General features: G+C 32.6%; 1 protein-coding gene across 4 annotated transcripts in view; it reads right to left on the bottom strand.

The window, feature by feature from the left end:
- The window catches only part of LOC126745653 (unconventional myosin-IXa-like), a 101,022-nt gene that overhangs the window by 11,395 nt on the left and 75,433 nt on the right, over window positions 1-14,194 (bottom strand). For 3 of the 4 annotated variants that reach the window (XM_050453604.1, XM_050453595.1, XM_050453614.1), the window contains 3 exons: window positions 12,682-13,198; window positions 8,459-8,787; window positions 6,539-6,852 (listed from right to left, as the gene is read on the bottom strand). In XM_050453604.1, the coding sequence (XP_050309561.1) occupies window positions 6,539-6,852; window positions 8,459-8,787; window positions 12,682-13,198 (1,160 nt within the window). Of the gene's footprint in view, window positions 1-6,538; window positions 6,853-8,458; window positions 8,788-12,548; window positions 12,599-12,681; window positions 13,199-14,194 lie in introns of those variants that run through there. The other variant, XM_050453623.1, reaches the window with a different exon arrangement.

Genomic DNA, 14,194 nt, shown 5'->3' with positions numbered 1-14,194 from the left:
AACACCCTGTATATATATGCACTAATAAATTTGTCTTCTTTTTACCTTTTCAAAAATATATAATGGTATGCATTTTTTTTTAAGAAACATACAAATAAATGACAATTTTCTAAAATTAAGGACATAAATTTATTAGTGGGCCATGACTCTTGTTGATAACAAAACAAAAGTCAACTAAATGTCAAATATTTATATTTTACGGTTTCTTAAGTCAAATATTTGTATTGTAAGTATTTGTTTTTTCCTTTATTTAATAAATTCTTTGAAAAATGGCAGCGTATGAAAGTTACGAAAAATATGATATGTTGGTATATGTTTTATACAAAGTAACGAAAATTCTGAAGAAGCTTCGGCGTTATATTTTCAAAGGTAAGTAAGCGATAATGGGTATTAAAATTTAAATTACGATTATAAGTTTGTGTTTGTTAGATATCCAGAGAGGCGACAACCCTTTATTGAGATATTTGCTCGCTTAAAAGCAAATTTAGCTGAACACGGAACCTTTGTTCGCCCTCGTCCGAAAACCTATAACAAGGAGAATAGGGAAAGAAAAGAAATAGATGTTTTGGGATATATTGAAGCAACACCTTCGTCCTCATGCAGAAAAATTGAGAAAGATATTGGTGTGTCAAAAACGAATGCTCAAAGGATCCTAAAAAAATACAAGTATCATCCATATAAATTTAGTATTGTGCAACAGTTGCATCCTGGCGATGCTGAGCGCCGAGCACTGTTTTGTCGGTGGTATTTACAACAAATCGAAGCTAATGATTTGTTCGGCAGACTTGTTATTTGGTCAGATGAATGTTTTTTTCAAGTGCGGGCATTTTTAATCGTCACAATACCAGGAATTGGAAAACAGAAAATCAGTATTTATTGTTCGAAAGGGCACAATATTGACGTTTTGGAGTGTCTTGTTTTATTTTGGGCAGAAAAATAGTTTATCGGATTTTTGAAGGAGGTCTTACAGCACGTAGAGACTTAGAGATCCTTGAGGAAGTTATTCCTGAACTGCTAGAAAATATTCCGCTAGCACAATATAATGCAATTTACTTACAACAAGATGGCGCTCCTAGTCATAATTCAAGGCTAGTAAGGGAATTTCTTGAGAATATTTTTCGCAAAGATGGATAGGTACCAATGGACCTGTAAGATGGCCCCCACGATCTCCAGATCTTTCAATTTAGGATTTTTTTATGGGGGTATCTACAAAATGAAGTGTATAAAACACGTTATGATGGAATTGCCGAACTTCGAGAGGCAATTAATTTAGCCTTTCAAAATCTGCGAAGGAGACCAATAGTTCTATTTAATGCCATTGAAAGAATCACAAAAATGTGCCAATTTTGCATTCGAGAGAATGGTCATCATTTTAAACATTACCTTTAATTTTTTTTTCTTTTTGTTAAATACAGTTGAGTTTTTTGTTTTGTATGTTTTGTTGCTTTATGCTACAAAACAAGCTTATGTTGTAAAAATTGGAGCTATACTGTTGTAGTGTATTTTTTTTAATAATATGCTTTTGTCTCAATAGGTATATTTTGATTGCATCCAATGTATTCCAATTCTTTGAATCAATCCAATTCTTTATTAGTGATTTGTGTAAGTTTTATCTTTGTTATTGTTATTCATGGCCTACTAATAAATTTATGTCCTTAATTTTAGAAAATTGTCATTTATTTGTATGTTTCTTAAAAAAAGTGCATACCATTATATATTTTTGAAAAGGTAAAAAGAAGACAAATTTATTAGTGCATATATATACAGGGTGTTATATATACAGGGTGCATTATAAAAAAAAAACCTAAGTTTGGCTTACAACTCAAAAACAGTAAATATAAAAAAAAATAATCTACGCCACTGCATTCTACGGAAAAAAATCTATAAAACTGTTTTTTTACATATTCGATAAGTTAAAGAATAACCGAAATACAAGGGGGGTCCCAAAATGTCGAATTTTCAAAAATGGCCTATATCTTAAAAACTAAGAGGGCTTTGGAATTTTTGTTAACGGCATCGTTATTTTCATGAAAAAGTAGCACACTGTCGCGAAAACCGCATCACGCTAACATTAAAAATAACGGATATACCCCGCAAAAGTACCCAAAATGGGACACCCTGTACTTTGGGTTGAATTTTTCATTCTCGGGACGTCTAACCCATCTCATACCATCTGACCCAAATAAATTGGAACTTACTTTCATCTGACCATAAAACGTTTTTCCATTGATTATAGGTCCAATGGAAGTGTTCTTTTGCGAATCTTAAACGAATTTGTCTATTTTTCGTTGAAATGAAAGGTTTTTTTACCGGTCTCCTGGCTTTTAAGTTGGCGTCACATAAACGTCTTCGAATAGATCGAACTGAAAGGGAAATGCTGGGATATGCGTTTTTTATATATTCGGCGGAGAAAAATGGATTTCTTATAGAACATCGTCTAATTAGCTTTTCAGTTGCAGATGTTGTTTTTTTGGGTCTACCTGCCCAAGTAACAATTTAGGTTCTAAAAAGGTTATAAATAACTCCTAGAACCTGTTTAAGAAAAATTATTGATTATGCCATTAAGCACAAACAACGTTATTTATTAGCCCGCATAAACTCCTGTAGTAAAAAAAGGCCCAGCCCTAAAGAGGTTGTCGTTGCCCATAGGCCCTGGCCAATTTGAAACCAGATCGCATATCACAGAACCTATATAGCTAATAGAAATAACCTTTATCGAACCCGAAGATGCCTAAAAGTAACCTGTGTAGAACCTGAAAGCTTTTACGCCTACCTGTTTACAACCCTTTAGCAAAGTCCTTTCAGACTTTTAGGTGGTTATATAGTTTGGCCTGTTCGCCGGCTTTTGATTGATTGGCTTTTGATTGATTTCAGATACATATTGAAGTATTAAAATTTTGCCATTTAGTTTTAAATATGGTATTTCAGAGATACCAAAGTATAAAAATCTGACCTTTTAGTTTTAAATATGATACAGCCAGGGTAAAAATAAGACAACGCCAAAATAACAAGCAATGGCGACATTTTCAGTAAGTATGACTTTATTTTAGAAAAAAATATATTTTACTGGAATAGATGACCGATTTTCATTGCGCACACCAGTTTCTTGATAAAGTTGGGTGTAATTTAACTGTAAAACACGCGCGCCTTTGATATCTTACAAATTAAACATTATTCAGTGCCAATAAAAAAACAAAAAATTAATATATTTTTATTTCTGAGATGCTTTAGTGATAATATGTACTTAAATGCTCCAGTGTCTTTATATATTATCTAAATTGTTTACATATTACATTATTTTTGCCTGTATTTGAATAGCTTATAAAAATGGAAGAATTACATTTTTTCTTCAAAATGGACGCCTAGCAGGGTATGCTTTTAAGCTGCTATAATAACTTAAGTAAGTATCAAAAGCTATGTCGTAGGACAAAAGGCTTAAAAAAATGCCAGTGGGTTTTAAAAAAAAGCTAAAACAGGGCTAACTAGCATCTTTCAGGACTTATAGGCCACTTTTAATAACCAATTAGCTGGCAAAGTCTGGGCGAATTTGAATAAATGGCTTTTAGGCATTTAGTAGGATCTATTGGCATTATTTATTACTATGCGGGATTTCTTGAGTCTTCTTTATTGCAATTCAGTTTGCGTTTGGTTTTGGTGGTTCCAGTTACTGTGAAAATAAAAGTGTGTTTTTATATCGTTCAAATTGCATACAGGGCTGTATTTAGGTACATAAAAAGGTAAGTTCATTTTAGTTCATATAATAAAGATAGGCAAAGCGATTTTGATAAAGATAAATACAGATTGTTGCAAGTTTAGAGGTTATGAGTACCAAATCATTTTTCTCTTAACACACCCATGCAATATTTCAATTCAAAGTATATTAGCACCACGAAAAAATTGAAGAAATATAATGATTGTAAGATTGTATGTATTTCCAATAAATTAATACGATGTGAATCCCCGAAAATCAACACTGTCAGATGTTATTTGCTGCCAACAATCAACGACAACCAATCTAATGCGAGGCGATCCGGTGTTGCCATGTCTTGTTGCTAAACCTCTGTATTTTTATTTAAAATTTTTAAAAGATCTTTAATGACAACGTGTCTAATGTTATATTTCATTGCTCAATCTTTTAAATCTTGACTAAAATCAAATTTCTTAAAGTCATCAATTTCATCATCTTCATTCCAATCCATCGATGAACTTGGTTGTTCTTTGATGGAAGCCAGTTTTTCTGTTAAGCCACTGGTACTGGCATCGTGAATATCTGATTCTAGAGGATCAGGTTCAATGCCAAGACCGCCATCAGTTAAATTACGAGAATTATCTTCTTCCGGTGTATCTATTGCAAACTAATTTTTTTTTACGTTATAATCTACCAAAATTGTCAATATTTTATTTGTCATATTTACCTGACCAGTTGTAATTCGTTGGAAATTTCGCTTCACTTTTCTTTTAAAATTACCACTTCTTACAATTTTGTGCCAAGACATCCCTGTATTCTAAGAATAAATGATGTAGGACTTAATAGTCGCGACCGTCCGCAAACTGTGTTTTATTGTGACTAGTTGGTTAAACCTTATCCCATAAAGTTATCTTATTATCCATATGACTTTTAGCAAGTCCTTTAGGTGTTAAAAAATGCTATATTTTCCGGAATAGGCCGTATAAAGTACCAAATAGTTAGGCAATTGATTCAAGACTATATGGTTCGGAATAGGTAATTTTAATGCTAAAATCGTTCTATATTGGAATTTTGATTGCCAAATTAATGCTGAAATATAACCTCTCAAAACCATCAAGCCCTCGTTTATGGCCATAACAACGTTATTGTTGACACTTGACTAGAACTAATTAGATTTTTAATTTACCTAAGGTTCCTAGTTCCTATTAGCACAAAATTTAACCTAAATAGTTCCATCAAGCAAGCCAATGACTATTGAAGAACCTTGGTGCGGCTAAAAGGCAACTTTAAAAACCAACTGCTTGAGAAAATGTTACTTGGGTGGTTTAGAGATGCTGGCAGTAGTGCCTCTAGTTTGCCACAATTTGATTTCTTTACAAATGACACTTTTATGAAGATCAAGTTACATTTAAATACTAAATAGGCTTCTTCACAATCGAAAATGAACTGCTTCAAACAAGACCTATTTAATTTAAAATATTTAATACAAAAAGTTTCTCTATTTATGTCTTCACGTAAAAAAAACATTGTTTACTATTTACATTCCTGTGATAAATATTCAAACTGTTTTGGTATGAATTTATGGCTTAGGCTAAGATAAACATTTTTAATACATGGTGTCACAAAAATGTTGAATAGATTATTAAATTAGAAAATAAATTAAAAGTTTCTCTACTATTGGCCGGCACTGTAATTGGTGACTATTTATTGTGTTGTTTCTTAGTATTAGACTATTATTATAAAGGTACTATTTTTTAATATAGATTCAATAATACAAATTCCAGATGCGAACATAATATGACCTACTTGTTTTTTGTTTTTTGATACAAAAATTCTTAATACACCTAAACGCAATGAATTTAAACTTGTAAATTAAATAATAGTCATTGAAATTATTCATTGAAATTAGCAAGAAAAGAAGCAAGAATCTCGAATTCTTCAATTAGTAATAAAAGCGTGTTTTTTTTTTTAAACTATTATTTATTATCTTGTTGAAAGCATCTCATATTACGTCTATACTTTCAGGGGCGGCGGCATGTTCATACTTTTCATACTCTTATTAATAAAATCGATAAAATGAATGTTAATTGAAAAGTATACTAATTTGATAAATAGAAAATACAATGAATTTAACGTACAATTAAGCAAACTTCTGCTGGCCGTCCGTGCAACTATAGATAGACTCATTTGAATGTCATTAATCACATTATCACAACCAAACTCGTGTGTCAGTGTAAATAAAAAAGAACTGTTAAAAAAATGGAATACTGTTATCAAATTATTGCATTGTCATCGGTCCTTGATACGTGCGCAAAGTTTCAAGTAAGTTGATCAGATTTTTATAAACCAGCTCAAAGATTCCATTACATACATACATAGATACAACCTCGAGCTAATGAAAAGGTGTTAAAAAAGACAGAATATAAGAATATTAAATCACGGATGCTGCATCTATCTGTAACTTGTTAGTGATAGTAAATTCTGACATAATCTGGAAAACTATTCGGCTTAGCAATTACTAATTCTCAAAAAATATTTCGCGTGATAATATTCATCATAAGCATTAAATGTAGTAGACAGATGTCCGAATATATTATATATAGTTTTGTTTGTACAGCCTGACATAAAGAAAAAATATTTTTTTAATGTTATATTTGTAAGGAACAATTTATTTTCTATTCAATACCTAATAAATTTTTAAAAAACACTCAGTTGTCCAATATGCTAATATCTTAATTAGTTAGGCTGTTTTTCTTTCTTTTCAAATAAAAACTAGAAGAAAAGAAATCTGTCGGTTAGGAGAAAGTTCAGTTCAGTCAAATTTTAAAATTACGATATTTCTTTAATTACCTAAACAAGTCAGATCGTCCAAACTACCATCGCCGTCCGTCGACAACATGTCGTCGTCGGAAGTTGCGTGCGTGAGCGTCGGCAGCGTCGACGTCAAATGCTCTTTTTCTTTTTGGATCTCCTGTATGTGATCGACCAGAAGGTGTTCCTCGTCATCCGCCTGTTGCTGGGAAGGCTGGTTGCTGGGCAAGAGTTCATCGGGACTAAAAACTTTCGAACTGCGCAAGGAGGAAAGTCGGTTTGAGGCTGCCTGACGTGCGGTGTCCAGAGTGTCGATTTCGTACAGAGTAAGGCGTAGTTTTTCCAGTTGCACCCTGAGAATAATTAATTACTTTATAATTCCTAACAAGATAATGATATGAGTGTAAAAGGTGAATGAAAATCATAAGATTGGACTAAATAGGGTATTTCAGAAAGATGCTACCAAAATGTTAAAGTAATAACAATAACAAAAATTAATTTGTTAATTAAAAATATAAATTATAACATATTTGCAGTATACAGGTCACCATTCTCAAACTTAAATAATTTTTTAAATGATTTGAATACATAATTTGAGATAAATTTAAATAACGATAGTAATCCTGATGTTTTTTTGGGTGATATAAATATTAATCAACTTAATAAGAATGGTGCTGATGTAAACATGTATATTTCCATAATGTTTTCGCATGGAATTATACCACTGTGTGAGGACATTACAAGGCAAACAAGCAAAATCTGCCTTGATCAGATCTTTTTATGAGACAAATACACAGCAACTTCTAAGAACGTGAATTCCTATATCAGAACATGATATAACTGACCATTTGCCTCTTATGCTCCATATTATGTCAGATGACTCAATTCTGAATTTCCCATCATCTAGGTCTCAAATAAAACTTAAATGTATAGATATGAACAAATCACAAAAACTTTCATCTGATATAAATTGGATGCATACATTAAATTTTAGTCAACCAGAAGAAGCTTTAAATCATTTATTAAGCAATCCTAATACAATTATAAAAAGGCTGAATATTCTAAACATATAGTAAATGATTAAATTAAGCTAAAGCCTTATATTACAATTGGAATAATCAAGTCCATTAAGCATAGCGACAAGCTTAAAAAAGCCCTTCAAGTAAATGCCTCTCCTAAATATCACCACCTTTATATTATTTTAACGTTTATAAATATTTTTAAATAACAACCAAAAAGATAATTTTCTTACTGTACTAATTAATTTACAATTTAAAAAAAATCAGGCCCGCATTACGGGAAAATTTCTGTTGATGATTATTAATACGTCGAAACGTTGTGAACCGTATGAATGAGATACATGATTTTAAAAGGAATAGAAAATGCTTTCAAAACAAGTTATAAAAAATTCAGGTTCGTATTAAAAAAAAAAGTTGGTAGCCGTTGCCAAGATACCAAACGTCACAAAAAAAATAAAGGTGAAGTTTTGTAGAGCACAAAAAATTATAAAACTTTGTAGTTAAAAGTAAGTTTCTAAAAGCAAAAGCTTTGGAAATAATAATTAAAATTAAATTTAGCGTTTTTTATAAATCACTCTATAATTCACGAACTAATAAACATTTTGCAACGGTGTGAAAGGATGTAGACTAAGCATCAAAATTGGCAACTTTTTTCTAATTTAATCGCCCTCGTATCTCTTATAGTTTCAAAAATAGCAGTAGTCACACATAGGAACACGCAATAGGACATCCTGTATAAATTAAATGAATTTTTAGTTATACTCGTGGAATTGGTTCCATCGAAAATACTTTTAAGTATTTTTAAAAGCGAGTTTCAAAGTGTATAAAAAATTCAAACCGGGGAATGTTTTCACTAAATAATATTTCTATTTTTTTATAAAGACATCAAAATGTATGTATTGCTCTCTAACATAAGAATAATTAATAAAGCAAAACGTACCTTATTAACGTCTCTATACACCTCGTCTGACTAGTAATGTCGTGCAAACTCTCTTGAGCAGGCACGCGCTTATTAGTTCTAAGGACACAGGGTGCGAACACTATAGCTAACGAAGAGGCGCTCATTCTGTTGGTCTCCTCGTGATGAGCGACTCGCGCCAAATGAAAAATCAGCCGCTCCATCAAATCGTAGTTTGGCGACGGCAGCTTCTTTAAAATGTCAAAAAGCGTCGTTATTCGGTCACTGTCCATTTCCAGGTTAGCCGCCCGAATAAAGTTTTCATAGTACTCGAAGGTGAGTAGCGGGTCTGGCATTTCCCGAAGGAATGTCTGCAATAAAACCAAAAAATCTAATATAAAAAGGTCGCATGTAAACAAAAGACACTACAACAGCTTCTACGGATATCTACATGTATGCTAAATATTTATTTATATGTTTTTAGCCAAAATGATAAATTATCCAAATAATAGTAGAAGACTGCTATAAAAGTATTATATTACCAATAGTATTCTATTAAGGGAGCATGATGATTTTAATGAACAAAGCAGTTTTTTTAATCCTTAATTTTAAGTATTGCTTATTAATTTATTGCGAACTCGAACTGTGATATGTATTAACATCTTAGATCTGTGCCTAACTAAAAAAAAACTTTACATCAAAGTTCACACCCACATCTATAATATAATTTATACATAATTTATTAGCTGTAGAATAGAATAGATAGAATTAAGTGACTAAAATATTTAAATGAGGTTTATTTTGAATTCACCAATTATAAAGCCCATCCTGATTAGCCTGCAACAGCCCTTGATCTTTTAAACATTCCACCACTTTCCAGATCTTTAAATCATGTGCGAATTTTAAAGAATAAAAAGGGTTTTTAAAGATCGTTAACAAAGATGATGATGTTTGGCCATCTTGAGCTTACATAAAAATATTTCAGCAAAAACTACCTATTCTTAGTCTCTGAATTCGACCTGGCAAATAATCCAAACCATTTAACAAATTAAGGGTGAAAACCTAGGATAATTTCTCCAAAGAAAAATATAGTGATAAGCTCTATAAAAGAAAATTAAAGAAATCGGTAATTTTTTCCAAATTTCAAAGCCTTTTGCCCTGAAAACAGCGCCCGAAAGCCGATATACCGGGTCGCATGCTGGAGCAGTGAGAATAGAGTGAGATAAAATAATATTTTTTTTAATTTCAGTGGGTATTGGGACACCAATATACTTTTAAAGTGAGATCGCTTACGGCGGCATCGATCGCGATAAATAATGATACATCTTCTTTAAGCCGGAATGTCAAGAAAATAATGAATAAAAGACTAAGATGTTTGTATAAGGTGTACATTTAAAAAAAATCTTATAGCAAAGCCCTTTCGGCTGCTAAGCCATCATCAGTGCTACCTAAAAAGGATGTCATTAAAAACATTTCTTTTTTTTTCTCCTTTCCTAAAACATTTACAAACAACTCTTTTAAAGAGGCTGGACATTTATCAATACGTAACATAACATAAAACTGGACGCCACAATTTTAAAATATTTTTCTCAAGCAACATATAGAGACGAGATTAAAGAGGTATAGTATTGTTTTGCGCTTGTCAAAATAAGTGACAATTTTTTATATTATAAAGCGCATTTTTTTGCAATTTCTACATAAGCATTTGGCATCATTGCATAAGAGATGTTGTAAGCAAACAAACTGCCCATAGTTTCATGGCAATGGTAATACTAGCCTTTTAATATTCTAAGCAATCATATAAAAATATTTAATATAGTTGAAATCAAATTAATTAACTACTTTCAGTTTGCCAAATATTCCAAAAGTATATTGCGAATGGTGTCGTATAAGACTATGCTGCTTATGAGACTATCCACCTTATCTTTTTAAAAGCACTTGGAAATCCTCTTCAAAAAATTTACTGTTAGCAAATTTGATATTTCGGTTAATATCGACCCACACATTTGTTGAAAACTGTTCCGGGAAATTATCTAATGCGAATTCTCTTCGGCCCAAAAATAGTTCTTGATGGCATTCCCTAAGAAATTTGCTTCTTTCATAGCTAAATAGAATCGTATTTTGTCGTCGTGAAAATCGTGAAACGTTAAGCGATGCGGAAGTTTTTTTTCGTACTAATAGCGGGAATATTTTCTAGTGCGTTCAGGACTGCTTGCTTGACTTCAGCAGTACTAGTAGGACCGTTTTGTTGTCTCCTGCTAAATAAGTGTATTTCTTAAACGATCTATTTTCATCTAGTCGATTATGTACATTTGCGAATGTCCTGGGCATGGGCCATAAATTGAATTGTGAATTTAACCATATTAGCCTGTTCAAAAAATCAGACGGAAACGTTAAACCACAAAAGTTTTTCTACAGAATCGGCAGAATGACAATAAACAGAATAAACCAATGTCTTTCTTTATTTCTGTTGGATTTGTTAAAAAGTGGACTGTATATTGGGTTTGTTCTGACACTGCTAACGTTAACTAATAGAAGAAAGGCAACTACACGTTAAAATTATTGGTTTATATTAATATGCCTTGACGAAAAACAAATAAAAACACAAAGTCACGGTCTCACAACATGTAATTTAACGGGCTACACGTGTTTCGCTTTAGTTAGAGCACCATCAGGCCTTTAGAAGCCATCCACACACTTCACAGTACAATGAATTGAAAAAACTTCACAGTACAATTGTACTGTAAAGTGTGTGGATGGCTTCTAAAGGCCTGATGATGCCTAACTAAAGCGAAACACGTGTAGCCCGTTAAATGACATGTTGTGAGACCGTGACTTTGTGTTTTTATTTGTTTTTCGTCAATTTTGTATGTTGGTCTCTTCGAAAAGAATGGATGAGATTTTTGGATTTAATATGCCTTGTTAACATTAGGTACAATAGATTAACTAATTAGATTAATAGTTCTAAGAGGGATAAAAGAGAAAAAGAAAAAACAGAAGCGTAACAACACGATTTCTCTCGCAATACTGCCTCGTAGTTGTTGACAAAGCTCAAGGAGACGGACATTAAATTAGCATTTTATTAGCAGAGGCAGTAAGATGCCTTATCTTCTTCCTTTTTTTTCGTCCCACTCCTCAAACTCACTTCGTGCAGGGATTCCTCATGCTTGAAAAGGGGCTCGGATTCCTGTATGGCATCACCGATTCCTCTGAATAATTATTTTATATTATAGCCACACTTTGCACTAGTATCCATAAACATTATGTTAAGTTCTTTGGCTAGCTTCTCAGCTTTTTCAGTCGGTACATCCCTGAGGCTCTCCAGGTCTACTTTGTTTCCTACCCAGACTATGACAACTTGAGCGCCCCGCGTCTTACGTACGTCCTCGATCCACCTGGACGTAAGTTCAAAAGAATTTAAGTTGGTGATGTCGTAAACGATCACCGCTACTTGGGAGCCTTTTTGTACGAAGGGATCAGGGAACGGAAGCGTTCCTATCCGGCAGTATCCCATAGTTGTAAGCGGACAGTGCGGTCCTGCAAATAAATCGTTTTCGAGAGGAAATCGATCCCGAGGGCGTCATTCGAATTTCGGTGTGCTTCCCAGAAATGGTCTATGACGGAGCACGGTTGCCGCTTACACTGTTGTCAAGTCTTCGAAATCAATCGAAGTATTTTTAACCGAACAATTTCCCCTACACTTGAAACAATTTTTACACAACATCCGAGAAAAAACGGAAATTCCGAAAGAGAAAAGACAATGTTATAACGAAATTGACGCTCTTTGGACAAAAGACATATATTTACAGTTTTTTTTTTTATTTTCACTAGTTCCTTGAAATATTTGCATACGGGTAATAATTACCACCCTCTAGATTGTATGTCCTTGTTTTTGATTTTTATGGGAAAGAATATCGAATAACTTTATATTTTTTTAATCATAAATAAGTATCTTATTAATAATGTATGTTGAAAACAACTCAACTTTTTTGCACAAAGCTAGTGTTTATGTAAATAATTGACACTATCACTATAAGCAGAAAAGGTTAAACACAAAACAATATTAAACAGTAAATATTACCAAAATTTAAAAAAAAAATTAGTGACAACAAACAACATAAATTCTCTTTACCGGGATAATTTTAAACAAGCCTGTCATTTTGTAGATATTACTGTCATAACCTATAAAATTAAATGTAAGGTCAATAAATGTATTTATTAAGAGACCAAAACAATTTAAAAATGTATAAATATAAAAATCTTACCTTTAATACAGAAGCCAACACATGAACCTGATATTTGTCAAATTCCACATTATCCGGACTTTGATCCATCTGATTTCTCACTTCTGTAATCTTTGACTTGACGCCTGATTTCCTGTAAATGCCTTCGGTGTAGAGCCCCTTAACCTCAATTGTACAAATAAGCTTTTCGATAACGAGTGGAATTTTATGCTCCTCAGTGACTAAGGTAACCAGAGCGACCCCGAATATCTTCTTATTTTCCCCGGGCTGTGGAGGTTCCTTTTGGCACTGACTGGCGTTGGTGCAACATTTTTTGTGGCACGTCAGTTTACAACTTTGGCACACAAGACCCCGCTCGATCGGCCACATGAAAAATGAATTGCAGATCTCGCAAGCGGTTTGGATGTTGATGATTGTCTGAAGAAACGTGTGCCCTTTGCACTTGTAAGTCTCCACTTTTCGCTTTTTCTCTTTTTTTCTTTTAGTTTTGTTCGGTTTATCCTCGCTTTTCGTCGACATAAACTCGTCCATAAATCCTCTAAAATTTAAATGTATACAGTGTGATATTTCGATAATTCAAACTACGTCTGCAGAATATATTTCATGTCTTTATATTTCATTGTAAAAGAATGCGTATAGATTTTAGCGCGGTGGTTACGACACAACTGTCTTTTAGCAGAAAAATTAAACTGCTTTTTTTAAAATAATAAGTAAGGAAAACAAAGGGTCGGGATATATGAGGCGTTGCCGATAGTAAGGGCAAACTCAACATTGAGCCAAATTTTTTTTTAATACCGTCAAAATGGTGTGTTCGCCCTTGCTTCACCTTCTAAATAAACGCAATATCAACTAACTGGGAATTATAATTTTTGTCCTGAGTAAGGAAAAATTGTAAAAAAATTAAATTAAAAAAAATTGTAATGAAAAAACTACTACAAAGAAAATAATTTGCTATGTTGTGAGCTATCCTATGTTTTTTTTTTAAATTTATTTATTGACCTTGCGCTGACCACATTTAGTCACGAAAAGCCTCTATAATTTGTTAGTACTTAAACTAAATCGGACATCACAAACGACCATGCCAAGTCTGGGACTCGAACCCAGGGCCACACGACTGCTAGGCAGCTATATACCCACCGTGCTGCCGCACAGTAGAACAAGGCAATGTAAATAGGTGGACATTGACGATTTTTAAAAATTATGATTTTCTCCGACCTATTTTATATTTTTATAATATAAACATATTGTTGTTTTTAGAAAATAGTTTTGGCTACCTGCACGGTGGAAAAAATTATGTGATTTCAATGGTAAAGTCTATATTGTTAAATATGACAAAATATTAACTATTTTTTGGTTCCCCAAAAAAGGTGTTTTGGAAAACTGACAATTTACACTTTGCGGCATATTGAAACTAATATATCTGAGAATCATTTAGTGTATAAATATTGTTTTTGTACTATCTCTTTTATCTGTGGTATGATATGTCTGTTATCGATGATGTTGTTTCTCAATTATTAAGTTTTTTGGGTTTTAA

Source organism: Anthonomus grandis, chromosome 1, assembly GCF_022605725.1.
Source record: "Anthonomus grandis grandis chromosome 1, icAntGran1.3, whole genome shotgun sequence".
NCBI classification, from domain to species: Eukaryota; Metazoa; Arthropoda; class Insecta; order Coleoptera; family Curculionidae; genus Anthonomus; species Anthonomus grandis.
The sequence above is the reverse complement of the archived record's forward strand: the minus strand, read 5'-3'. Positions and strand labels throughout refer to the sequence as shown.